Source organism: Salvelinus alpinus, chromosome 20 (genome assembly GCF_045679555.1).
Source record: "Salvelinus alpinus chromosome 20, SLU_Salpinus.1, whole genome shotgun sequence".
In the NCBI taxonomy this organism is placed as follows: Eukaryota; Metazoa; Chordata; class Actinopteri; order Salmoniformes; family Salmonidae; genus Salvelinus; species Salvelinus alpinus.
In genome coordinates, this window is record NC_092105.1 from 47,426,858 (window position 1) to 47,452,619 (window position 25,762).

Genomic DNA, 25,762 nt, shown 5'->3' on the forward strand with positions numbered 1-25,762 from the left:
AGAGATCAAGAAGTTCATTTCTATCTGAACACATACACCACAAAGGAGGACATTCTTAACACTGTGAGAAGTCTGAGGCACAGAGGAGGTAGACCCCTTAACACTGGTGCAGCCCTCCAATACGTAAGGGACAACGTCCTTACTGCCTCCTCTGGAAGCAGAAGCCAAGAGGGCGTCCCTCAGATGCTGATACTGCTGAGTGGGGGAAGGTCCAGTGATAATGTTGACATACCAGCTTCTGCCCTGAAAGAGAGTGGGGTCTTGATCTTTGGCATTGGAACCAGAAATTCCAGCAGAGAGGTTCAAATGATTGCCACTGATCCTAGTTTTTCCCAGTCTGTTTCTGAATTCACTGACCTCCCCAGCGTCCAGGAGCAGTTTTTCTCCTCACTCATAATTGCACAAGTTGAGGCCACACCCATAACCCCGACAGTCATAGGTAAGAACAGATGCGTTATCTAGGACAACTAAAGCAACACACAGATTTCAGTCTCAGGTTCATTGAAGCAATGTTAACATATTTTCTGTTTTGTTTCTGAAACTCTTAGTGGACCAAAGCATTGCCAGAAAGGATGTAGTATTCCTGCTGGATGGTTCTGATGGCACTAGGATTGGCTTTCCAGCAATGCGTGACTTTGTTCAAAGAGTGGTAGAGAAACTCACTGTGGAGGAGAACAGAGATCGAGTCTCTGTGGTCCAGTATAGCAGAGAATCAGAGGCCCACTTCTATCTGAACACTTACACAACAAAGGAAGACGTTGTGGACACCGTAAAAGGCCTGAGGCACAAAGGAGGGAGACCCCTCAACACTGGAGCAGCTCTCCAGTATGTCAGGGACAATGTCTTTATTGCCTCCTCCGGAAGTAGGCGCCTTGAAGGTGTTCCACAGATTCTGATACTGCTGAATGGTGGAAGGTCCTTTGACAATGTAGATACACCAGCGTCTGCTCTCAAGGAGCTTGGTATCTTGGTGTTTGGAATTGGAACAAGGAGCTCTGATAGCAGAGAATTACAAAAAATATCCTATGACCCCAGTTATGCTCTTTCCGTGTCTGAATTTACTGACCTCCCCAACGTCCAACAGCAGCTTCTTTCTGCTATGAGCACTGTCATTGTACAGGTCACAACCATGACAACAACAGTAATACCAACAATTCTAGGTAAGAAAAATATGGTTTTGATCAGTTCCATTTGCACTCTTACATCAGGATTTGAGTATTTGATAGCTTTGACATTTTAGGTAGATGCCTCCCGAGGCCTTTCATGTTGGATTTATTTCGTACCTCTGTAGGAATGTTCTCTATGATAGCACTCAGTCCAAAGCACACATTGCCACTTTCTTTGAATGGTTGTTTGAGATTAGGGAAAGGGATGACTGTCATGTGAAGGAAGCAGCTTTGTCCTGTGTTTCCCTTACCTATGCATCATTTAATAAAACTATTTTTCTGAACATTCACATTCTCTAGTTGAGAGTCAGGCTCCCAGGAGGGATGTCGTGTTCTTGCTGGATGGATCTGATGGCACTAGGAGTGGATTCCCAGCAATGCGGGACTTTGTTCAAAGAGTAGTGGAGACACTCGGTGTGGATGAGAACAAAGATCGCGTGGCTGTGGTCCAGTACAGTAGAGATCCAGCCGCCCAATTCTATCTGAACACATACACAACAAAAGGAGAGATTCTTGACACTGTAAGAGGTCTGAGACACAAAGGTGGGAGACCTCTCAACACTGGAGCAGCTCTCCAGTACGTGAGAGACAATGTCTTTACTGCCTCCTCCGGAAGTCGACGCACTGAAGGTGTTCCACAGTTACTGATTCTGCTGAGTGGTGGAAGGTCCTCTGACAATGTTGACACTCCAGCTTCTGCTCTGAAGGAGCTTGGGGTCTTGATCTTTGGAATTGGAACAAGGAGCTCTGATAGCAGAGAATTGCAGAGGATATCACATGATCCCAGTTACGCTCTGTCTGTCTCTGACTTCACTGACCTTCCAAACATCCAGCAGCAACTTCTGTCCTCGGTGGAGGCAGTTGTTATTGACGTTACGCCAGAATCGACAACAGATTTAGGTATGTGTCATCACTGTTAATTGAGAGTCAGGAAGTGTTAGTAAAATGTCAGCTGAGTCTTAGAAACGACGGTGTAATTTGACCACAAGCCCCACATTTCAACAGTCTGATTAACATAATCTATTTATTTTCTCAGTTGATCATGACACCTCCAGAAAGGATGTGGTATTCCTTGTGGATGGTTCTGATGGCACAAGGAATGGATTCCCAGCAATGCGTGATTTTGTTCAGAGAGTAGTGGGGAAACTCAATGTGGGAGGAGACAAAGACCGCGTTTCTGTTGTCCAGTACGGTAGAGATCAAGAAGTTCATTTCTATCTGAACACATACACCACAAAGGAGGACATTCTTAACACTGTGAAAAGTCTGAGGCACAGAGGAGGTAGACCCCTTAACACTGGGGCAGCCCTCCAATACGTAAGGGACAACGTCCTTACTGCCTCCTCTGGAAGCAGAAGCCAAGAGGGCGTCCCTCAGATGCTGATACTGCTGAGTGGGGGAAGGTCCAGTGATAATGTTGACATACCAGCTTCTGCCCTGAAAGAGAGTGGGGTCTTGATCTTTGGCATTGGAACCAGAAATTCCAGCAGAGAGGTTCAAAGGATTGCCACTGATCCTAGTTTTTCCCAGTCTGTTTCTGAATTCACTGACCTCCCCAGCGTCCAGGAGCAGTTTTTCTCCTCCCTCATAACTGTACAAGTTGAGGCCATACCCATAACCCCGACAGTCATAGGTAAGAACGGATGCGTTATCTAGGACAACTAAATCAACACACATATTTCAGTCTCAGGTTCATTGAAGCAATGTTAACATATTTTCTGTTTTGTTTCTGAAACTCTTAGTGGACCAAAGCATTGCCAGAAAGGATGTAGTATTCCTGCTGGATGGTTCTGATGGCACTAGGAATGGCTTTCCAGCAATGCGTGACTTTGTTCAAAGAGTGGTAGAGAAACTCACTGTGGAGGAGAACAGAGATCGAGTCTCTGTGGTCCAGTATAGCAGAGAATCAGAGGCCCACTTCTATCTGAACACTTACACAACAAAGGAAGACGTTGTGGACACCGTAAAAGGCCTGAGGCACAAAGGAGGGAGACCCCTCAACACTGGAGCAGCTCTCCAGTATGTCAGGGACAATGTCTTTATTGCCTCCTCCGGAAGTAGGCGCCTTGAAGGTGTTCCACAGATTCTGATACTGCTGAATGGTGGAAGGTCCTTTGACAATGTAGATACACCAGCGTCTGCTCTCAAGGAGCTTGGTGTCTTGGTGTTTGGAATTGGAACAAGGAGCTCTGATAGCAGAGAATTACAAAAAATATCCTATGACCCCAGTTATGCTCTTTCCGTGTCTGAATTTACTGACCTCCCCAACGTCCAACAGCAGCTTCTTTCTGCTATGAGCACTGTCATTGTACAGGTCACAACCATGACAACAACAGTAATACCAACAATTCTAGGTAAGAAAAATATGGTTTTGATCAGTTCCATTTGCACTCTTACATCAGGATTTGAGTATTTGATAGCTTTGACATTTTAGGTAGATGCCTCCCGAGGCCTTTCATGTTGGATTTATTTCGTACCTCTGTAGGAATGTTCTCTATGATAGCACTCAGTCCAATGCACACATTGCCACTTTCTTTGAATGGTTGTTTGAGATTAGGGAAAGGGATGACTGTCATGTGAAGGAAGCAGCGTTGTCCTGTGTTGCCCTTACCTATGCATCATTTAATAAAACTCTTTTTTTGAACATTCACATTCTCTAGTTGAGAGTCAGGCTCCCAGGAGGGATGTCGTGTTCTTGCTGGATGGATCTGATGGCACTAGGAGTGGATTCCCAGCAATGCGGGACTTTGTTCAAAGAGTAGTGGAGACACTCGGTGTGGATGAGAACAAAGATCGCGTGGCTGTGGTCCAGTACAGTAGAGATCCAGCCGCCCAATTCTATCTGAACACATACACAACAAAAGGAGAGATTCTTGACACTGTAAGAGGTCTGAGACACAAAGGTGGGAGACCTCTCAACACTGGAGCAGCTCTCCAGTACGTGAGAGACAATGTCTTTACTGCCTCCTCCGGAAGTCGACGCACTGAAGGTGTTCCACAGTTGCTGATTCTGCTGAGTGGTGGAAGGTCCTCTGACAATGTTGACACTCCAGCTTCTGCTCTGAAGGAGCTTGGGGTCTTGATCTTTGGAATTGGAACAAGGAGCTCTGATAGCAGAGAATTGCAGAGGATATCACATGATCCCAGTTACGCTCTGTCTGTCTCTGACTTCACTGACCTTCCAAACATCCAGCAGCAACTTCTGTCCTCGGTGGAGGCAGTTGTTATTGACGTTACGCCAGAATCGACAACAGATTTAGGTATGTGTCATCACTGTTAATTGAGAGTCAGGAAGTGTTAGTAAAATGTCAGCTGAGTCTTAGAAACGACGGTGTAATTTGACCACAAGCCCCACATTTCAACAGTCTGATTAACATAATCTATTTATTTTCTCAGTTGATCATGACACCTCCAGAAAGGATGTGGTATTCCTTGTGGATGGTTCTGATGGCACAAGGAATGGATTCCCAGCAATGCGTGATTTTGTTCAGAGAGTAGTGGGGAAACTCAATGTGGGAGGAGACAAAGACCGCGTTTCTGTGGTCCAGTACGGTAGAGATCAAGAAGTTCATTTCTATCTGAACACATACACCACAAAGGAGGACATTCTTAACACTGTGAAAAGTCTGAGGCACAGAGGAGGTAGACCCCTTAACACTGGGGCAGCCCTCCAATACGTAAGGGACAACGTCCTTACTGCCTCCTCTGGAAGCAGAAGCCAAGAGGGCGTCCCTCAGATGCTGATACTGCTGAGTGGGGGAAGGTCCAGTGATAATGTTGACATACCAGCTTCTGCCCTGAAAGAGAGTGGGGTCTTGATCTTTGGCATTGGAACCAGAAATTCCAGCAGAGAGGTTCAAAGGATTGCCACTGATCCTAGTTTTTCCCAGTCTGTTTCTGAATTCACTGACCTCCCCAGCGTCCAGGAGCAGTTTTTCTCCTCCCTCATAACTGTACAAGTTGAGGCCACACCCATAACCCCGACAGTCATAGGTAAGAACGGATGCGTTATCTAGGACAACTAAATCAACACACATATTTCAGTCTCAGGTTCATTGAAGCAATGTTAACATATTTTCTGTTTTGTTTCTGAAACTCTTAGTGGACCAAAGCATTGCCAGAAAGGATGTAGTATTCCTGCTGGATGGTTCTGATGGCACTAGGAATGGCTTTCCAGCAATGCGTGACTTTGTTCAAAGAGTGGTAGAGAAACTCACTGTGGAGGAGAACAGAGATCGAGTCTCTGTGGTCCAGTATAGCAGAGAATCAGAGGCCCACTTCTATCTGAACACTTACACAACAAAGGAAGACGTTGTGGACACCGTAAAAGGCCTGAGGCACAAAGGAGGGAGACCCCTCAACACTGGAGCAGCTCTCCAGTATGTCAGGGACAATGTCTTTATTGCCTCCTCCGGAAGTAGGCGCCTTGAAGGTGTTCCACAGATTCTGATACTGCTGAATGGTGGAAGGTCCTTTGACAATGTAGATACACCAGCGTCTGCTCTCAAGGAGCTTGGTGTCTTGGTGTTTGGAATTGGAACAAGGAGCTCTGATAGCAGAGAATTACAAAAAATATCCTATGACCCCAGTTATGCTCTTTCCGTGTCTGAATTTACTGACCTCCCCAACGTCCAACAGCAGCTTCTTTCTGCTATGAGCACTGTCATTGTACAGGTCACAACCATGACAACAACAGTAATACCAACAATTCTAGGTAAGAAAAATATGGTTTTGATCAGTTCCATTTGCACTCTTACATCAGGATTTGAGTATTTGATAGCTTTGACATTTTAGGTAGATGCCTCCCGAGGCCTTTCATGTTGGATTTATTTCGTACCTCTGTAGGAATGTTCTCTATGATAGCACTCAGTCCAATGCACACATTGCCACTTTCTTTGAATGGTTGTTTGAGATTAGGGAAAGGGATGACTGTCATGTGAAGGAAGCAGCTTTGTCCTGTGTTGCCCTTACCTATGCATCATTTAATAAAACTCTTTTTCTGAACATTCACATTCTCTAGTTGAGAGTCAGGCTCCCAGGAGGGATGTCGTGTTCTTGCTGGATGGATCTGATGGCACTAGGAGTGGATTCCCAGCAATGCGGGACTTTGTTCAAAGAGTAGTGGAGACACTCGGTGTGGATGAGAACAAAGATCGCGTGGCTGTGGTCCAGTACAGTAGAGATCCAGCCGCCCAATTCTATCTGAACACATACACAACAAAAGGAGAGATTCTTGACACTGTAAGAGGTCTGAGACACAAAGGTGGGAGACCTCTCAACACTGGAGCAGCTCTCCAGTACGTGAGAGACAATGTCTTTACTGCCTCCTCCGGAAGTCGACGCACTGAAGGTGTTCCACAGTTACTGATTCTGCTGAGTGGTGGAAGGTCCTCTGACAATGTTGACACTCCAGCTTCTGCTCTGAAGGAGCTTGGGGTCTTGATCTTTGGAATTGGAACAAGGAGCTCTGATAGCAGAGAATTGCAGAGGATATCACATGATCCCAGTTACGCTCTGTCTGTCTCTGACTTCACTGACCTTCCAAACATCCAGCAGCAACTTCTGTCCTCGGTGGAGGCAGTTGTTATTGACGTTACGCCAGAATCGACAACAGATTTAGGTATGTGTCATCAATGTTAATTGAGAGTCAGGAAGTGTTAGTAAAATGTCAGCTGAGTCTTAGAAACGACGGTGTAATTTGACCACAAGCCCCACATTTCAACAGTCTGATTAACATAATCTATTTATTTTCTCAGTTGATCATGACACCTCCAGAAAGGATGTGGTATTCCTTGTGGATGGTTCTGATGGCACAAGGAATGGATTCCCAGCAATGCGTGATTTTGTTCAGAGAGTAGTGGGGAAACTCAATGTGGGAGGAGACAAAGACCGCGTTTCTGTTGTCCAGTACGGTAGAGATCAAGAAGTTCATTTCTATCTGAACACATACACCACAAAGGAGGACATTCTTAACACTGTGAAAAGTCTGAGGCACAGAGGAGGTAGACCCCTTAACACTGGGGCAGCCCTCCAATACGTAAGGGACAACGTCCTTACTGCCTCCTCTGGAAGCAGAAGCCAAGAGGGCGTCCCTCAGATGCTGATACTGCTGAGTGGGGGAAGGTCCAGTGATAATGTTGACATACCAGCTTCTGCCCTGAAAGAGAGTGGGGTCTTGATCTTTGGCATTGGAACCAGAAATTCCAGCAGAGAGGTTCAAAGGATTGCCACTGATCCTAGTTTTTCCCAGTCTGTTTCTGAATTCACTGACCTCCCCAGCGTCCAGGAGCAGTTTTTCTCCTCCCTCATAACTGTACAAGTTGAGGCCATACCCATAACCCCGACAGTCATAGGTAAGAACGGATGCGTTATCTAGGACAACTAAATCAACACACATATTTCAGTCTCAGGTTCATTGAAGCAATGTTAACATATTTTCTGTTTTGTTTCTGAAACTCTTAGTGGACCAAAGCATTGCCAGAAAGGATGTAGTATTCCTGCTGGATGGTTCTGATGGCACTAGGAATGGCTTTCCAGCAATGCGTGACTTTGTTCAAAGAGTGGTAGAGAAACTCACTGTGGAGGAGAACAGAGATCGAGTCTCTGTGGTCCAGTATAGCAGAGAATCAGAGGCCCACTTCTATCTGAACACTTACACAACAAAGGAAGACGTTGTGGACACCGTAAAAGGCCTGAGGCACAAAGGAGGGAGACCCCTCAACACTGGAGCAGCTCTCCAGTATGTCAGGGACAATGTCTTTATTGCCTCCTCCGGAAGTAGGCGCCTTGAAGGTGTTCCACAGATTCTGATAGTGCTGAATGGTGGAAGGTCCTTTGACAATGTAGATACACCAGCGTCTGCTCTCAAGGAGCTTGGTGTCTTGGTGTTTGGAATTGGAACAAGGAGCTCTGATAGCAGAGAATTACAAAAAATATCCTATGACCCCAGTTATGCTCTTTCCGTGTCTGAATTTACTGACCTCCCCAACGTCCAACAGCAGCTTCTTTCTGCTATGAGCACTGTCATTGTACAGGTCACAACCATGACACCAACAATTCTAGGTAAGAAAAATATGGTTTTGATCAGTTCCATTTGCACTCTTACATCAGGATTTGAGTATTTGATAGCTTTGACATTTTAGGTAGATGCCTCCCGAGGCCTTTCATGTTGGATTTATTTCGTACCTCTGTAGGAATGTTCTCTATGATAGCACTCAGTCCAATGCACACATTGCCACTTTCTTTGAATGGTTGTTTGAGATTAGGGAAAGGGATGACTGTCATGTGAAGGAAGCAGCTTTGTCCTTTGTTTCCCTTACCTATGCATCATTTAATAAAACTCTTTTTCTGAACATTCACATTCTCTAGTTGAGAGTCAGGCTCCCAGGAGGGATATCGTGTTCTTGCTGGATGGATCTGATGGCACTAGGAGTGGATTCCCAGCAATGCGGGACTTTGTTCAAAGAGTAGTGGAGACACTCGGTGTGGATGAGAACAAAGATCGCGTGGCTGTGGTCCAGTACAGTAGAGATCCAGCCGCCCAATTCTATCTGAACACATACACAACAAAAGGAGAGATTCTCGACACTGTAAGAGGTCTGAGACACAAAGGTGGGAGACCTCTCAACACTGGAGCAGCTCTCCAGTACGTGAGAGACAATGTCTTTACTGCCTCCTCCGGAAGTCGACGCACTGAAGGTGTTCCACAGTTACTGATTCTGCTGAGTGGTGGAAGGTCCTCTGACAATGTTGACACTCCAGCTTCTGCTCTGAAGGAGCTTGGGGTCTTGATCTTTGGAATTGGAACAAGGAGCTCTGATAGCAGAGAATTGCAGAGGATATCACATGATCCCAGTTACGCTCTGTCTGTCTCTGACTTCACTGACCTTCCAAACATCCAGCAGCAACTTCTGTCCTCGGTGGAGGCAGTTGTTATTGACGTTACGCCAGAATCGACAACAGATTTAGGTATGTGTCATCAATGTTAATTGAGAGTCAGGAAGTGTTAGTAAAATGTCAGCTGAGTCTTAGAAACGACGGTGTAATTTGACCACAAGCCCCACATTTCAACAGTCTGATTAACATAATCTATTTATTTTCTCAGTTGATCAGGACACCTCCAGAAAGGATGTGGTATTCCTTGTGGATGGTTCTGATGGCACAAGGAATGGATTCCCAGCAATGCGTGATTTTGTTCAGAGAGTAGTGGGGAAACTAAATGTGGGAGGAGACAAAGACCGCGTTTCTGTTGTCCAGTACGGTAGAGATCAAGAAGTTCATTTCTATCTGAACACATACACCACAAAGGAGGACATTCTTAACACTGTGAAAAGTCTGAGGCACAGAGGAGGTAGACCCCTTAACACTGGGGCAGCCCTCCAATACGTAAGGGACAACGTCCTTACTGCCTCTTCTGGAAGCAGAAGCCAAGAGGGCGTCCCTCAGATGCTGATACTGCTGAGTGGGGGAAGGTCCAGTGATAATGTTGACATACCAGCTTCTGCCCTGAAAGAGAGTGGGGTCTTGATCTTTGGCATTGGAACCAGAAATTCCAGCAGAGAGGTTCAAAGGATTGCCACTGATCCTAGTTTTTCCCAGTCTGTTTCTGAATTCACTGACCTCCCCAGCGTCCAGGAGCAGTTTTTCTCCTCCCTCATAACTGTACAAGTTGAGGCCACACCCATAACCCCGACAGTCATAGGTAAGAACGGATGCGTTATCTAGGACAACTAAATCAACACACATATTTCAGTCTCAGGTTCATTGAAGCAATGTTAACATATTTTCTGTTTTGTTTCTGAAACTCTTAGTGGACCAAAGCATTGCCAGAAAGGATGTAGTATTCCTGCTGGATGGTTCTGATGGCACTAGGAATGGCTTTCCAGCAATGCGTGACTTTGTTCAAAGAGTGGTAGAGAAACTCACTGTGGAGGAGAACAGAGATCGAGTCTCTGTGGTCCAGTATAGCAGAGAATCAGAGGCCCACTTCTATCTGAACACTTACACAACAAAGGAAGACGTTGTGGACACCGTAAAAGGCCTGAGGCACAAAGGAGGGAGACCCCTCAACACTGGAGCAGCTCTCCAGTATGTCAGGGACAATGTCTTTATTGCCTCCTCCGGAAGTAGGCGCCTTGAAGGTGTTCCACAGATTCTGATACTGCTGAATGGTGGAAGGTCCTTTGACAATGTAGATACACCAGCGTCGGCTCTCAAGGAGCTTGGTGTCTTGGTGTTTGGAATTGGAACAAGGAGCTCTGATAGCAGAGAATTACAAAAAATATCCTATGACCCCAGTTATGCTCTTTCCGTGTCTGAATTTACTGACCTCCCCAACGTCCAACAGCAGCTTCTTTCTGCTATTCGCACTGTCATTGTACAGGTCACAACCATGACAACAACAGTAATACCAACAATTCTAGGTAAGAAAAATATGGTTTTGATCAGTTCCATTTGCACTCTTACATCAGGATTTGAGTATTTGATAGCTTTGACATTTTAGGTAGATGCCTCCCGAGGCCTTTCATGTTGGATTTATTTCGTACCTCTGTAGGAATGTTCTCTATGATAGCACTCAGTCCAATGCACACATTGCCACTTTCTTTGAATGGTTGTTTGAAATTAGGGAAAGGGATGACTGTCATGTGAAGGAAGCAGCTTTGTCCTGTGTTTCCCTTACCTATGCATCATTTAATAAAAATCTTTTTCTGAACATTCACATTCTCTAGTTGAGAGTCAGGCTCCCAGGAGGGATGTCGTGTTCTTGCTGGATGGATCTGATGGCACGAGGAGTGGATTCCCAGCAATGCGGGACTTTGTTCAAAGAGTAGTGGAGACACTCGGTGTGGATGAGAACAAAGATCGCGTGGCTGTGGTCCAGTACAGTAGAGATCCAGCCGCCCAATTCTATCTGAACACATACACAACAAAAGGAGAGATTCTCGACACTGTAAGAGGTCTGAGACACAAAGGTGGGAGACCTCTCAACACTGGAGCAGCTCTCCAGTACGTGAGAGACAATGTCTTTACTGCCTCCTCCGGAAGTCGACGCACTGAAGGTGTTCCACAGTTACTGATTCTGCTGAGTGGTGGAAGGTCCTCTGACAATGTTGACACTCCAGCTTCTGCTCTGAAGGAGCTTGGGGTCTTGATCTTTGGAATTGGAACAAGGAGCTCTGATAGCAGAGAATTGCAGAGGATATCACATGATCCCAGTTACGCTCTGTCTGTCTCTGACTTCACTGACCTTCCAAACATCCAGCAGCAACTTCTGTCCTCGGTGGAGGCAGTTGTTATTGACGTTACGCCAGAATCGACAACAGATTTAGGTATGTGTCATCAATGTTAATTGAGAGTCAGGAAGTGTTAGTAAAATGTCAGCTGAGTCTTAGAAACGACGGTGTAATTTGACCACAAGCCCCACATTTCAACAGTCTGATTAACATAATCTATTTATTTTCTCAGTTGATCAGGACACCTCCAGAAAGGATGTGGTATTCCTTGTGGATGGTTCTGATGGCACAAGGAATGGATTCCCAGCAATGCGTGATTTTGTTCAGAGAGTAGTGGGGAAACTAAATGTGGGAGGAGACAAAGACCGCGTTTCTGTTGTCCAGTACGGTAGAGATCAAGAAGTTCATTTCTATCTGAACACATACACCACAAAGGAGGACATTCTTAACACTGTGAAAAGTCTGAGGCACAGAGGAGGTAGACCCCTTAACACTGGGGCAGCCCTCCAATACGTAAGGGACAACGTCCTTACTGCCTCTTCTGGAAGCAGAAGCCAAGAGGGCGTCCCTCAGATGCTGATACTGCTGAGTGGGGGAAGGTCCAGTGATAATGTTGACATACCAGCTTCTGCCCTGAAAGAGAGTGGGGTCTTGATCTTTGGCATTGGAACCAGAAATTCCAGCAGAGAGGTTCAAAGGATTGCCACTGATCCTAGTTTTTCCCAGTCTGTTTCTGAATTCACTGACCTCCCCAGCGTCCAGGAGCAGTTTTTCTCCTCCCTCATAACTGTACAAGTTGAGGCCACACCCATAACCCCGACAGTCATAGGTAAGAACGGATGCGTTATCTAGGACAACTAAATCAACACACATATTTCAGTCTCAGGTTCATTGAAGCAATGTTAACATATTTTCTGTTTTGTTTCTGAAACTCTTAGTGGACCAAAGCATTGCCAGAAAGGATGTAGTATTCCTGCTGGATGGTTCTGATGGCACTAGGAATGGCTTTCCAGCAATGCGTGACTTTGTTCAAAGAGTGGTAGAGAAACTCACTGTGGAGGAGAACAGAGATCGAGTCTCTGTGGTCCAGTATAGCAGAGAATCAGAGGCCCACTTCTATCTGAACACTTACACAACAAAGGAAGACGTTGTGGACACCGTAAAAGGCCTGAGGCACAAAGGAGGGAGACCCCTCAACACTGGAGCAGCTCTCCAGTATGTCAGGGACAATGTCTTTATTGCCTCCTCCGGAAGTAGGCGCCTTGAAGGTGTTCCACAGATTCTGATACTGCTGAATGGTGGAAGGTCCTTTGACAATGTAGATACACCAGCGTCGGCTCTCAAGGAGCTTGGTGTCTTGGTGTTTGGAATTGGAACAAGGAGCTCTGATAGCAGAGAATTACAAAAAATATCCTATGACCCCAGTTATGCTCTTTCCGTGTCTGAATTTACTGACCTCCCCAACGTCCAACAGCAGCTTCTTTCTGCTATTCGCACTGTCATTGTACAGGTCACAACCATGACAACAACAGTAATACCAACAATTCTAGGTAAGAAAAATATGGTTTTGATCAGTTCCATTTGCACTCTTACATCAGGATTTGAGTATTTGATAGCTTTGACATTTTAGGTAGATGCCTCCCGAGGCCTTTCATGTTGGATTTATTTCGTACCTCTGTAGGAATGTTCTCTATGATAGCACTCAGTCCAATGCACACATTGCCACTTTCTTTGAATGGTTGTTTGAAATTAGGGAAAGGGATGACTGTCATGTGAAGGAAGCAGCTTTGTCCTGTGTTTCCCTTACCTATGCATCATTTAATAAAAATCTTTTTCTGAACATTCACATTCTCTAGTTGAGAGTCAGGCTCCCAGGAGGGATGTCGTGTTCTTGCTGGATGGATCTGATGGCACGAGGAGTGGATTCCCAGCAATGCGGGACTTTGTTCAAAGAGTAGTGGAGACACTCGGTGTGGATGAGAACAAAGATCGCGTGGCTGTGGTCCAGTACAGTAGAGATCCAGCCGCCCAATTCTATCTGAACACATACACAACAAAAGGAGAGATTCTCGACACTGTAAGAGGTCTGAGACACAAAGGTGGGAGACCTCTCAACACTGGAGCAGCTCTCCAGTACGTGAGAGACAATGTCTTTACTGCCTCCTCCGGAAGTCGACGCACTGAAGGTGTTCCACAGTTACTGATTCTGCTGAGTGGTGGAAGGTCCTCTGACAATGTTGACACTCCAGCTTCTGCTCTGAAGGAGCTTGGGGTCTTGATCTTTGGAATTGGAACAAGGAGCTCTGATAGCAGAGAATTGCAGAGGATATCACATGATCCCAGTTACGCTCTGTCTGTCTCTGACTTCACTGACCTTCCAAACATCCAGCAGCAACTTCTGTCCTCGGTGGAGGCAGTTGTTATTGACGTTACGCCAGAATCGACAACAGATTTAGGTATGTGTCATCAATGTTAATTGAGAGTCAGGAAGTGTTAGTAAAATGTCAGCTGAGTCTTAGAAACGACGGTGTAATTTGACCACAAGCCCCACATTTCAACAGTCTGATTAACATAATCTATTTATTTTCTCAGTTGATCATGACACCTCCAGAAAGGATGTGGTATTCCTTGTGGATGGTTCTGATGGCACAAGGAATGGATTCCAAGCAATGCGTGATTTTGTTCAGAGAATAGTGGGGAAACTCAATGTGGGAGGAGACAAAGACCGCGTTTCTGTTGTCCAGTACGGTAGAGATCAAGAAGTTCATTTCTATCTGAACACATACACCACAAAGGAGGACATTCTTAACACTGTGAAAAGTCTGAGGCACAGAGGAGGTAGACCCCTTAACACTGGGGCAGCCCTCCAATACGTAAGGGACAACGTCCTTACTGCCTCCTCTGGAAGCAGAAGCCAAGAGGGCGTCCCTCAGATGCTGATACTGCTGAGTGGGGGAAGGTCCAGTGATAATGTTGACATACCAGCTTCTGCCCTGAAAGAGAGTGGGGTCTTGATCTTTGGCATTGGAACCAGAAATTCCAGCAGAGAGGTTCAAAGGATTGCCACTGATCCTAGTTTTTCCCAGTCTGTTTCTGAATTCACTGACCTCCCCAGCGTCCAGGAGCAGTTTTTCTCCTCCCTCATAACTGTACAAGTTGAGGCCACACCCATAACCCCGACAGTCATAGGTAAGAACGGATGCGTTATCTAGGACAACTAAATCAACACACATATTTCAGTCTCAGGTTCATTGAAGCAATGTTAACATATTTTCTGTTTTGTTTCTGAAACTCTTAGTGGACCAAAGCATTGCCAGAAAGGATGTAGTATTCCTGCTGGATGGTTCTGATGGCACTAGGAATGGCTTTCCAGCAATGCGTGACTTTGTTCAAAGAGTGGTAGAGAAACTCACTGTGGAGGAGAACAGAGATCGAGTCTCTGTGGTCCAGTATAGCAGAGAATCAGAGGCCCACTTCTATCTGAACACTTACACAACAGAGGAAGACGTTGTGGACACCGTAAAAGGCCTGAGGCACAAAGGAGGGAGACCCCTCAACACTGGAGCAGCTCTCCAGTATGTCAGGGACAATGTCTTTATTGCCTCCTCCGGAAGTAGGCGCCTTGAAGGTGTTCCACAGATTCTGATACTGCTGAATGGTGGAAGGTCCTTTGACAATGTAGATACACCAGCGTCTGCTCTCAAGGAGCTTGGTGTCTTGGTGTTTGGAATTGGAACAAGGAGCTCTGATAGCAGAGAATTACAAAAAATATCCTATGACCCCAGTTATGCTCTTTCCGTGTCTGAATTTACTGACCTCCCCAACGTCCAACAGCAGCTTCTTTCTGCTATGAGCACTGTCATTGTACAGGTCACAACCATGACAACAACAGTAATACCAACAATTCTAGGTAAGAAAAATATGGTTTTGATCAGTTCCATTTGCACTCTTACATCAGGATTTGAGTATTTGATAGCTTTGACATTTTAGGTAGATGCCTCCCGAGGCCTTTCATGTTGGATTTATTTCGTACCTCTGTAGGAATGTTCTCTATAATAGCACTCAGTCCAATGCACACATTGCCACTTTCTTTGAATGGTTGTTTGAGATTAGGGAAAGGGATGACTGTCATGTGAAGGAAGCAGCTTTGTCCTGTGTTTCCCTTACCTATGCATCATTTAATAAAACTATTTTTCTGAACATTCACATTCTCTAGTTGAGAGTCAGGCTCCCAGGAGGGATGTCGTGTTCTTGCTGGATGGATCTGATGGCACTAGGAGTGGATTCCCAGCAATGCGGGACTTTGTTCAAAGAGTAGTGGAGACACTCGGTGTGGATGAGAACAAAGATCGCGTGGCTGTGGTCCAGTACAGTAGAGATCCAGCCGCCCAATTCTATCTGAACACATACACAACAAAAGGAGAGATTCTCGACACTGTAAGAGGTCTGAGACACAAAGGTGGGAGACCTCTCAACACTGGAGCAGCTCTCCAGTACGTGAGAGACAATGTCTTTACTGCCTCCTCCGGAAGTCGACGCACTGAAGGTGTTCCACAGTTACTGATTCTGCTGAGTGGTGGAAGGTCCTCTGACAATGTTGACACTCCAGCTTCTGCTCTGAAGGAGCTTGGGGTCTTGATCTTTGGAATTGGAACAAGGAGCTCTGATAGCAGAGAATTGCAGAGGATATCACATGATCCCAGTTACGCTCTGTCTGTCTCTGACTTCACTGACCTTCCAAACATCCAGCAGAAACTTCTGTCCTCGGTGGAGGCAGTTGTTATTGACGTTACGCCAGAATCGACAACAGATTTAGGTATGTGTCATCACTGTTAATTGAGAGTCAGGAAGTGTTAGTAAAATGTCAGCTGAGTCTTAGAAACGACGGTGTAATTTGACCACAAGCCCCACATTTCAACAGTCTGATTAACATAATCTATTTATTTTCTCAGTTGATCATGACACCTCCAGAAAGGATGTGGTATTCCTTGTGGATGGTTCTGATGGCACAAGGAATGGATTCCCAGCAATGCGTGATTTTGTTCAGAGAGTAGTGGGGAAACTCAATGTGGGAGGAGACAAAGACCGCGTTTCTGTTGTCCAGTACGGTAGAGATCAAGAAGTTCATTTCTATCTGAACACATACACCACAAAGGAGGACATTCTTAACACTGTGAAAAGTCTGAGGCACAGAGGAGGTAGACCCCTTAACACTGGGGCAGCCCTCCAATACGTAAGAGACAACGTCCTTACTGCCTCCTCTGGAAGCAGAAGCCAAGAGGGCGTCCCTCAGATGCTGATACTGCTGAGTGGGGGAAGGTCCAGTGATAATGTTGACATACCAGCTTCTGCCCTGAAAGAGAGTGGGGTCTTGATCTTTGGCATTGGAACCAGAAATTCCAGCAGAGAGGTTCAAAGGATTGCCACTGATCCTAGTTTTTCCCAGTCTGTTTCTGAATTCACTGACCTCCCCAGCGTCCAGGAGCAGTTTTTCTCCTCCCTCATAACTGTACAAGTTGAGGCCACACCCATAACCCCGACAGTCATAGGTAAGAACGGATGTGTTATCTAGGACAACTAAATCAACACACATATTTCAGTCTCAGGTTCATTGAAGCAATGTTAACATATTTTCTGTTTTGTTTCTGAAACTCTTAGTGGACCAAAGCATTGCCAGAAAGGATGTAGTATTCCTGCTGGATGGTTCTGATGGCACTAGGAATGGCTTTCCAGCAATGCGTGACTTTGTTCAAAGAGTGGTAGAGAAACTCACTGTGGAGGAGAACAGAGATCGAGTCTCTGTGGTCCAGTATAGCAGAGAATCAGAGGCCCACTTCTATCTGAACACTTACACAACAGAGGAAGACGTTGTGGACACCGTAAAAGGCCTGAGGCACAAAGGAGGGAGACCCCTCAACACTGGAGCAGCTCTCCAGTATGTCAGGGACAATGTCTTTATTGCCTCCTCCGGAAGTAGGCGCCTTGAAGGTGTTCCACAGATTCTGATACTGCTGAATGGTGGAAGGTCCTTTGACAATGTAGATACACCAGCGTCTGCTCTCAAGGAGCTTGGTGTCTTGGTGTTTGGAATTGGAACAAGGAGCTCTGATAGCAGAGAATTACAAAAAATATCCTATGACCCCAGTTATGCTCTTTCCGTGTCTGAATTTACTGACCTCCCCAACGTCCAACAGCAGCTTCTTTCTGCTATGAGCACTGTCATTGTACAGGTCACAACCATGACAACAACAGTAATACCAACAATTCTAGGTAAGAAAAATATGGTTTTGATCAGTTCCATTTGCACTCTTACATCAGGATTTGAGTATTTGATAGCTTTGACATTTTAGGTAGATGCCTCCCGAGGCCTTTCATGTTGGATTTATTTCGTACCTCTGTAGGAATGTTCTCTATGATAGCACTCAGTCCAATGCACACATTGCCACTTTCTTTGAATGGTTGTTTTAGATTAGGGAAAGGGATGACTGTCATGTGAAGGAAGCAGCTTTGTCCTGTGTTGCCCTTACCTATGCATCATTTAATAAAACTCTTTTTCTGAACATTCACATTCTCTAGTTGAGAGTCAGGCTCCCAGGAGGGATGTCGTGTTCTTGCTGGATGGATCTGATGGCAGTAGGAGTGGATTCCCAGCAATGCGGGACTTTGTTCAAAGAGTAGTGGAGACACTCGGTGTGGATGAGAACAAAGATCGCGTGGCTGTGGTCCAGTACAGTAGAGATCCAGCCGCCCAATTCTATCTGAACACATACACAACAAAAGGAGAGATTCTCGACACTGTAAGAGGTCTGAGACACAAAGGTGGGAGACCTCTCAACACTGGAGCAGCTCTCCAGTACGTGAGAGACAATGTCTTTACTGCCTCCTCCGGAAGTCGACGCACTGAAGGTGTTCCACAGTTGCTGATTCTGCTGAGTGGTGGAAGGTCCTCTGACAATGTTGACACTCCAGCTTCTGCTCTGAAGGAGCTTGGGGTCTTGATCTTTGGAATTGGAACAAGGAGCTCTGATAGCAGAGAATTGCAGAGGATATCACATGATCCCAGTTACGCTCTGTCTGTCTCTGACTTCACTGACCTTCCAAACATCCAGCAGCAACTTCTGTCCTCGGTGGAGGCAGTTGTTATTGACGTTACGCCAGAATCGACAACAGATTTAGGTATGTGTCATCACTGTTAATTGAGAGTCAGGAAGTGTTAGTAAAATGTCAGCTGAGTCTTAGAAATGACGGTGTAATTTGACCACAAGCCCCACATTTCAACAGTCTGATTAACATAATCTATTTATTTTCTCAGTTGATCATGACACCTCCAGAAAGGATGTGGTATTCCTTGTGGATGGTTCTGATGGCACAAGGAATGGATTCCCAGCAATGCGTGATTTTGTTCAGAGAGTAGTGGGGAAACTCAATGTGGGAGGAGACAAAGACCGCGTTTCTGTTGTCCAGTACGGTAGAGATCAAGAAGTTCATTTCTATCTGAACACATACACCACAAAGGAGGACATTCTTAACACTGTGAAAAGTCTGAGGCACAGAGGAGGTAGACCCCTTAACACTGGGGCAGCCCTCCAATACGTAAGAGACAACGTCCTTACTGCCTCCTCTGGAAGCAGAAGCCAAGAGGGCGTCCCTCAGATGCTGATACTGCTGAGTGGGGGAAGGTCCAGTGATAATGTTGACATACCAGCTTCTGCCCTGAAAGAGAGTGGGGTCTTGATCTTTGGCATTGGAACCAGAAATTCCAGCAGAGAGGTTCAAAGGATTGCCACTGATCCTAGTTTTTCCCAGTCTGTTTCTGAATTCACTGACCTCCCCAGCGTCCAGGAGCAGTTTTTCTCCTCCCTCATAACTGTACAAGTTGAGGCCACACCCATAACCCCGACAGTCATAGGTAAGAACGGATGTGTTATCTAGGACAACTAAATCAACACACATATTTCAGTCTCAGGTTCATTGAAGCAATGTTAACATATTTTCTGTTTTGTTTCTGAAACTCTTAGTGGACCAAAGCATTGCCAGAAAGGATGTAGTATTCCTGCTGGATGGTTCTGATGGCACTAGGAATGGCTTTCCAGCAATGCGTGACTTTGTTCAAAGAGTGGTAGAGAAACTCACTGTGGAGGAGAACAGAGATCGAGTCTCTGTGGTCCAGTATAGCAGAGAATCAGAGGCCCACTTCTATCTGAACACTTACACAACAAAGGAAGACGTTGTGGACACCGTAAAAGGCCTGAGGCACAAAGGAGGGAGACCCCTCAACACTGGAGCAGCTCTCCAGTATGTCAGGGACAATGTCTTTATTGCCTCCTCCGGAAGTAGGCGCCTTGAAGGTGTTCCACAGATTCTGATACTGCTGAATGGTGGAAGGTCCTTTGACAATGTAGATACACCAGCGTCTGCTCTCAAGGAGCTTGGTGTCTTGGTGTTTGGAATTGGAACAAGGAGCTCTGATAGCAGAGAATTACAAAAAATATCCTATGACCCCAGTTATGCTCTTTCCGTGTCTGAATTTACTGACCTCCCCAACGTCCAACAGCAGCTTCTTTCTGCTATGAGCACTGTCATTGTACAGGTCACAACCATGACAACAACAGTAATACCAACAATTCTAGGTAAGAAAAATATGGTTTTGATCAGTTCCATTTGCACTCTTACATCAGGATTTGAGTATTTGATAGCTTTGACATTTTAGGTAGATGCCTCCCGAGGCCTTTCATGTTGGATTTATTTCGTACCTCTGTAGGAATGTTCTCTATGATAGCACTCAGTCCAATGCACACATTGCCACTTTCTTTGAATGGTTGTTTTAGATTAGGGAAAGGGATGACTGTCATGTGAAGGAAGCAGCTTTGTCCTGTGTTGCCCTTACCTATGCATCATTTAATAAAACTATTTTTCTGAACATTCACATTCTCTAGTTGAGAGTCAGGCTCCCAGGAGGGATGTCGTGTTCTTGCTGGATGGATCTGATGGCAGTAGGAGTGGATTCCCAGCAATGCGGGACTTTGTTCAAAGAGTAGTGGAGACACTCGGTGTGGATGAGAACAAAGATCGCGTGGCTGTGGTCCAGTACAGTAGAGATCCAGCCGCCCAATTCTATCTGAACACATACACAACAAAAGGAGAGATTCTCGACACTGTAAGAGGTCTGAGACACAAAGGTGGGAGACCTCTCAACACTGGAGCAGCTCTCCAGTACGTGAGAGACAATGTCTTTACTGCCTCCTCCGGAAGTCGACGCACTGAAGGTGTTCCACAGTTGCTGATTCTGCTGAGTGGTGGAAGGTCCTCTGACAATGTTGACACTCCAGCTTCTGCTCTGAAGGAGCTTGGGGTCTTGATCTTTGGAATTGGAACAAGGAGCTCTGATAGCAGAGAATTGCAGAGGATATCACATGATCCCAGTTACGCTCTGTCTGTCTCTGACTTCACTGACCTTCCAAACATCCAGCAGCAACTTCTGTCCTCGGTGGAGGCAGTTGTTATTGACGTTACGCCAGAATCGACAACAGATTTAGGTATGTGTCATCACTGTTAATTGAGAGTCAGGAAGTGTTAGTAAAATGTCAGCTGAGTCTTAGAAATGACGGTGTAATTTGACCACAAGCCCCACATTTCAACAGTCTGATTAACATAATCTATTTATTTTCTCAGTTGATCATGACACCTCCAGAAAGGATGTGGTATTCCTTGTGGATGGTTCTGATGGCACAAGGAATGGATTCCCAGCAATGCGTGATTTTGTTCAGAGAGTAGTGGGGAAACTCAATGTGGGAGGAGACAAAGACCGCGTTTCTGTTGTCCAGTACGGTAGAGATCAAGAAGTTCATTTCTATCTGAACACATACACCACAAAGGAGGACATTCTTAACACTGTGAAAAGTCTGAGGCACAGAGGAGGTAGACCCCTTAACACTGGGGCAGCCCTCCAATACGTAAGGGACAACGTCCTTACTGCCTCCTCTGGAAGCAGAAGCCAAGAGGGCGTCCCTCAGATGCTGATACTGCTGAGTGGGGGAAGGTCCAGTGATAATGTTGACATACCAGCTTCTGCCCTGAAAGAGAGTGGGGTCTTGATCTTTGGCATTGGAACCAGAAATTCCAGCAGAGAGGTTCAAAGGATTGCCACTGATCCTAGTTTTTCCCAGTCTGTTTCTGAATTCACTGACCTCCCCAGCGTCCAGGAGCAGTTTTTCTCCTCCCTCATAACTGTACAAGTTGAGGCCACACCCATAACCCCGACAGTCATAGGTAAGAACGGATGCGTTATCTAGGACAACTAAATCAACACACATATTTCAGTCTCAGGTTCATTGAAGCAATGTTAACATATTTTCTGTTTTGTTTCTGAAACTCTTAGTGGACCAAAGCATTGCCAGAAAGGATGTAGTATTCCTGCTGGATGGTTCTGATGGCACTAGGAATGGCTTTCCAGCAATGCGTGACTTTGTTCAAAGAGTAGTAGAGAAACTCACTGTGGAGGAGAACAGAGATCGAGTCTCTGTGGTCCAGTATAGCAGAGAATCAGAGGCCCACTTCTATCTGAACACTTACACAACAAAGGAAGACGTTGTGGACACCGTAAAAGGCCTGAGGCACAAAGGAGGGAGACCCCTCAACACTGGAGCAGCTCTCCAGTATGTCAGGGACAATGTCTTTATTGCCTCCTCCGGAAGTAGGCGCCTTGAAGGTGTTCCACAGATTCTGATACTGCTGAATGGTGGAAGGTCCTTTGACAATGTAGATACACCAGCGTCTGCTCTCAAGGAGCTTGGTGTCTTGGTGTTTGGAATTGGAACAAGGAGCTCTGATAGCAGAGAATTACAAAAAATATCCTATGACCCCAGTTATGCTCTTTCCGTGTCTGAATTTACTGACCTCCCCAACGTCCAACAGCAGCTTCTTTCTGCTATGAGCACTGTCGTTGTACAGGTCACAACCATGACAACAACAGTAATACCAACAATTCTAGGTAAGAAAAATATGGTTTTGATCAGTTCCATTTGCACTCTTACATCAGGATTTGAGTATTTGATAGCTTTGACATTTTAGGTAGATGCCTCCCGAGGCCTTTCATGTTGGATTTATTTCGTACCTCTGTAGGAATGTTCTCTATGATAGCACTCAGTCCAATGCACACATTGCCACTTTCTTTGAATGGTTGTTTGAGATTAGGGAAAGGGATGACTGTCATGTGAAGGAAGCAGCTTTGTCCTGTGTTGCCCTTACCTATGCATCATTTAATAAAACTATTTTTCTGAACATTCACATTCTCTAGTTGAGAGTCAGGCTCCCAGGAGGGATGTCGTGTTCTTGCTGGATGGATCTGATGGCACTAGGAGTGGATTCCCAGCAATGCGGGACTTTGTTCAAAGAGTAGTGGAGACACTCGGTGTGGATGAGAACAAAGATCGCGTGGCTGTGGTCCAGTACAGTAGAGATCCAGCCGCCCAATTCTATCTGAACACATACCCAACAAAAGGAGAGATTCTCGACACTGTAAGAGGTCTGAGACACAAAGGTGGGAGACCTCTCAACACTGGAGCAGCTCTCCAGTACGTGAGAGACAATGTCTTTACTGCCTCTTCCGGAAGTCGACGCACTGAAGGTGTTCCACAGTTACTGATTCTGCTGAGTGGTGGAAGGTCCTCTGACAATGTTGACACTCCAGCTTCTGCTCTGAAGGAGCTTGGGGTCTTGATCTTTGGAATTGGAACAAGGAGCTCTGATAGCAGAGAATTGCAGAGGATATCACATGATCCCAGTTACGCTCTGTCTGTCTCTGACTTCACTGACCTTCCAAACATCCAGCAGCAACTTCTGTCCTCGGTGGAGGCAGTTGTTATTGACGTTACGCCAGAATCGACAACAGATTTAGGTATGTGTCATCACTGTTAATTGAGAGTCAGGAAGTGTTAGTAAAATGTCAGCTGAGTCTTAGAAATGACGGTGTAATTTGACCACAAGCCCCACATTTCAACAGTCTGATTAACATAATCTATTTATTTTCTCAGTTGATCATGACACCTCCAGAAAGGATGTGGTATTCCTTGTGGATGGTTCTGATGGCACAAGGAATGGATTCCCAGCAATGCGTGATTTTGTTCAGAGAGTAGTGGGGAAACTCAATGTGGGAGGAGACAAAGACCGCGTTTCTGTTGTCCAGTACGGTAGAGATCAAGAAGTTCATTTCTATCTGAACACATACACCACAAAGGAGGACATTCTTAACACTGTGAAAAGTCTGAGGCACAGAGGAGGTAGACCCCTTAACACTGGGGCAGCCCTCCAATACGTAAGAGACAACGTCCTTACTGCCTCCTCTGGAAGCAGAAGCCAAGAGGGCGTCCCTCAGATGCTGATACTGCTGAGTGGGGGAAGGTCCAGTGATAATGTTGACATACCAGCTTCTGCCCTGAAAGAGAGTGGGGTCTTGATCTTTGGCATTGGAACCAGAAATTCCAGCAGAGAGGTTCAAAGGATTGCCACTGATCCTAGTTTTTCCCAGTCTGTTTCTGAATTCACTGACCTCCCCAGCGTCCAGGAGCAGTTTTTCTCCTCCCTCATAACTGTACAAGTTGAGGCCACACCCATAACCCCGACAGTCATAGGTAAGAACGGATGTGTTATCTAGGACAACTAAATCAACACACATATTTCAGTCTCAGGTTCATTGAAGCAATGTTAACATATTTTCTGTTTTGTTTCTGAAACTCTTAGTGGACCAAAGCATTGCCAGAAAGGATGTAGTATTCCTGCTGGATGGTTCTGATGGCACTAGGAATGGCTTTCCAGCAATGCGTGACTTTGTTCAAAGAGTGGTAGAGAAACTCACTGTGGAGGAGAACAGAGATCGAGTCTCTGTGGTCCAGTATAGCAGAGAATCAGAGGCCCACTTCTATCTGAACACTTACACAACAAAGGAAGACGTTGTGGACACCGTAAAAGGCCTGAGGCACAAAGGAGGGAGACCCCTCAACACTGGAGCAGCTCTCCAGTATGTCAGGGACAATGTCTTTATTGCCTCCTCCGGAAGTAGGCGCCTTGAAGGTGTTCCACAGATTCTGATACTGCTGAATGGTGGAAGGTCCTTTGACAATGTAGATACACCAGCGTCTGCTCTCAAGGAGCTTGGTGTCTTGGTGTTTGGAATTGGAACAAGGAGCTCTGATAGCAGAGAATTACAAAAAATATCCTATGACCCCAGTTATGCTCTTTCCGTGTCTGAATTTACTGACCTCCCCAACGTCCAACAGCAGCTTCTTTCTGCTATGAGCACTGTCATTGTACAGGTCACAACCATGACAACAACAGTAATACCAACAATTCTAGGTAAGAAAAATATGGTTTTGATCAGTTCCATTTGCACTCTTACATCAGGATTTGAGTATTTGATAGCTTTGACATTTTAGGTAGATGCCTCCCGAGGCCTTTCATGTTGGATTTATTTCGTACCTCTGTAGGAATGTTCTCTATGATAGCACTCAGTCCAATGCACACATTGCCACTTTCTTTGAATGGTTGTTTTAGATTAGGGAAAGGGATGACTGTCATGTGAAGGAAGCAGCTTTGTCCTGTGTTGCCCTTACCTATGCATCATTTAATAAAACTATTTTTCTGAACATTCACATTCTCTAGTTGAGAGTCAGGCTCCCAGGAGGGATGTCGTGTTCTTGCTGGATGGATCTGATGGCAGTAGGAGTGGATTCCCAGCAATGCGGGACTTTGTTCAAAGAGTAGTGGAGACACTCGGTGTGGATGAGAACAAAGATCGCGTGGCTGTGGTCCAGTACAGTAGAGATCCAGCCGCCCAATTCTATCTGAACACATACACAACAAAAGGAGAGATTCTCGACACTGTAAGAGGTCTGAGACACAAAGGTGGGAGACCTCTCAACACTGGAGCAGCTCTCCAGTACGTGAGAGACAATGTCTTTACTGCCTCCTCCGGAAGTCGACGCACTGAAGGTGTTCCACAGTTGCTGATTCTGCTGAGTGGTGGAAGGTCCTCTGACAATGTTGACACTCCAGCTTCTGCTCTGAAGGAGCTTGGGGTCTTGATCTTTGGAATTGGAACAAGGAGCTCTGATAGCAGAGAATTGCAGAGGATATCACATGATCCCAGTTACGCTCTGTCTGTCTCTGACTTCACTGACCTTCCAAACATCCAGCAGCAACTTCTGTCCTCGGTGGAGGCAGTTGTTATTGACGTTACGCCAGAATCGACAACAGATTTAGGTATGTGTCATCACTGTTAATTGAGAGTCAGGAAGTGTTAGTAAAATGTCAGCTGAGTCTTAGAAATGACGGTGTAATTTGACCACAAGCCCCACATTTCAACAGTCT

General features: G+C 45.7%; 2 protein-coding genes across 5 annotated transcripts in view; both read left to right on the plus strand.

Moving 5' to 3' along the window:
• The first annotated feature begins 585 nt into the window (after positions 1 to 585).
• LOC139547019 (collagen alpha-3(VI) chain-like) lies at positions 586 to 8,397 on the plus strand. The gene is made up of 10 exons (XM_071356061.1): positions 586 to 1,160; positions 1,467 to 2,066; positions 2,203 to 2,799; positions 2,909 to 3,520; positions 3,827 to 4,426; positions 4,563 to 5,159; positions 5,269 to 5,880; positions 6,187 to 6,786; positions 6,923 to 7,519; positions 7,629 to 8,397. Exons 1-10 carry the CDS (start codon positions 626 to 628, stop codon positions 8,306 to 8,308), a joined length of 6,030 nt encoding a protein of 2,009 aa, XP_071212162.1. The 5' UTR covers positions 586 to 625; the 3' UTR covers positions 8,309 to 8,397.
• A 149-nt stretch (positions 8,398 to 8,546) lies between these two features.
• Positions 8,547 to 25,762, plus strand: part of LOC139547018 (uncharacterized) — a 64,689-nt gene continuing 47,473 nt past the window's right edge. For all 4 annotated transcript variants that reach the window (XM_071356056.1, XM_071356059.1, XM_071356057.1 and 1 more), the window contains exons 1-22: positions 8,547 to 9,134; positions 9,271 to 9,867; positions 9,977 to 10,588; positions 10,895 to 11,494; positions 11,631 to 12,227; positions 12,337 to 12,948; positions 13,255 to 13,854; positions 13,991 to 14,587; positions 14,697 to 15,308; positions 15,615 to 16,214; positions 16,351 to 16,947; positions 17,057 to 17,668; positions 17,975 to 18,574; positions 18,711 to 19,307; positions 19,417 to 20,028; positions 20,335 to 20,934; positions 21,071 to 21,667; positions 21,777 to 22,388; positions 22,695 to 23,294; positions 23,431 to 24,027; positions 24,137 to 24,748; positions 25,055 to 25,654. In XM_071356056.1, the coding sequence (XP_071212157.1) occupies positions 8,612 to 9,134; positions 9,271 to 9,867; positions 9,977 to 10,588; positions 10,895 to 11,494; positions 11,631 to 12,227; positions 12,337 to 12,948; positions 13,255 to 13,854; positions 13,991 to 14,587; positions 14,697 to 15,308; positions 15,615 to 16,214; positions 16,351 to 16,947; positions 17,057 to 17,668; positions 17,975 to 18,574; positions 18,711 to 19,307; positions 19,417 to 20,028; positions 20,335 to 20,934; positions 21,071 to 21,667; positions 21,777 to 22,388; positions 22,695 to 23,294; positions 23,431 to 24,027; positions 24,137 to 24,748; positions 25,055 to 25,654 (13,186 nt within the window). In that variant the 5' untranslated portion in view covers positions 8,547 to 8,611. The remainder of the gene's footprint in view (positions 9,135 to 9,270; positions 9,868 to 9,976; positions 10,589 to 10,894; positions 11,495 to 11,630; positions 12,228 to 12,336; positions 12,949 to 13,254; positions 13,855 to 13,990; positions 14,588 to 14,696; positions 15,309 to 15,614; positions 16,215 to 16,350; positions 16,948 to 17,056; positions 17,669 to 17,974; positions 18,575 to 18,710; positions 19,308 to 19,416; positions 20,029 to 20,334; positions 20,935 to 21,070; positions 21,668 to 21,776; positions 22,389 to 22,694; positions 23,295 to 23,430; positions 24,028 to 24,136; positions 24,749 to 25,054; positions 25,655 to 25,762) is intronic.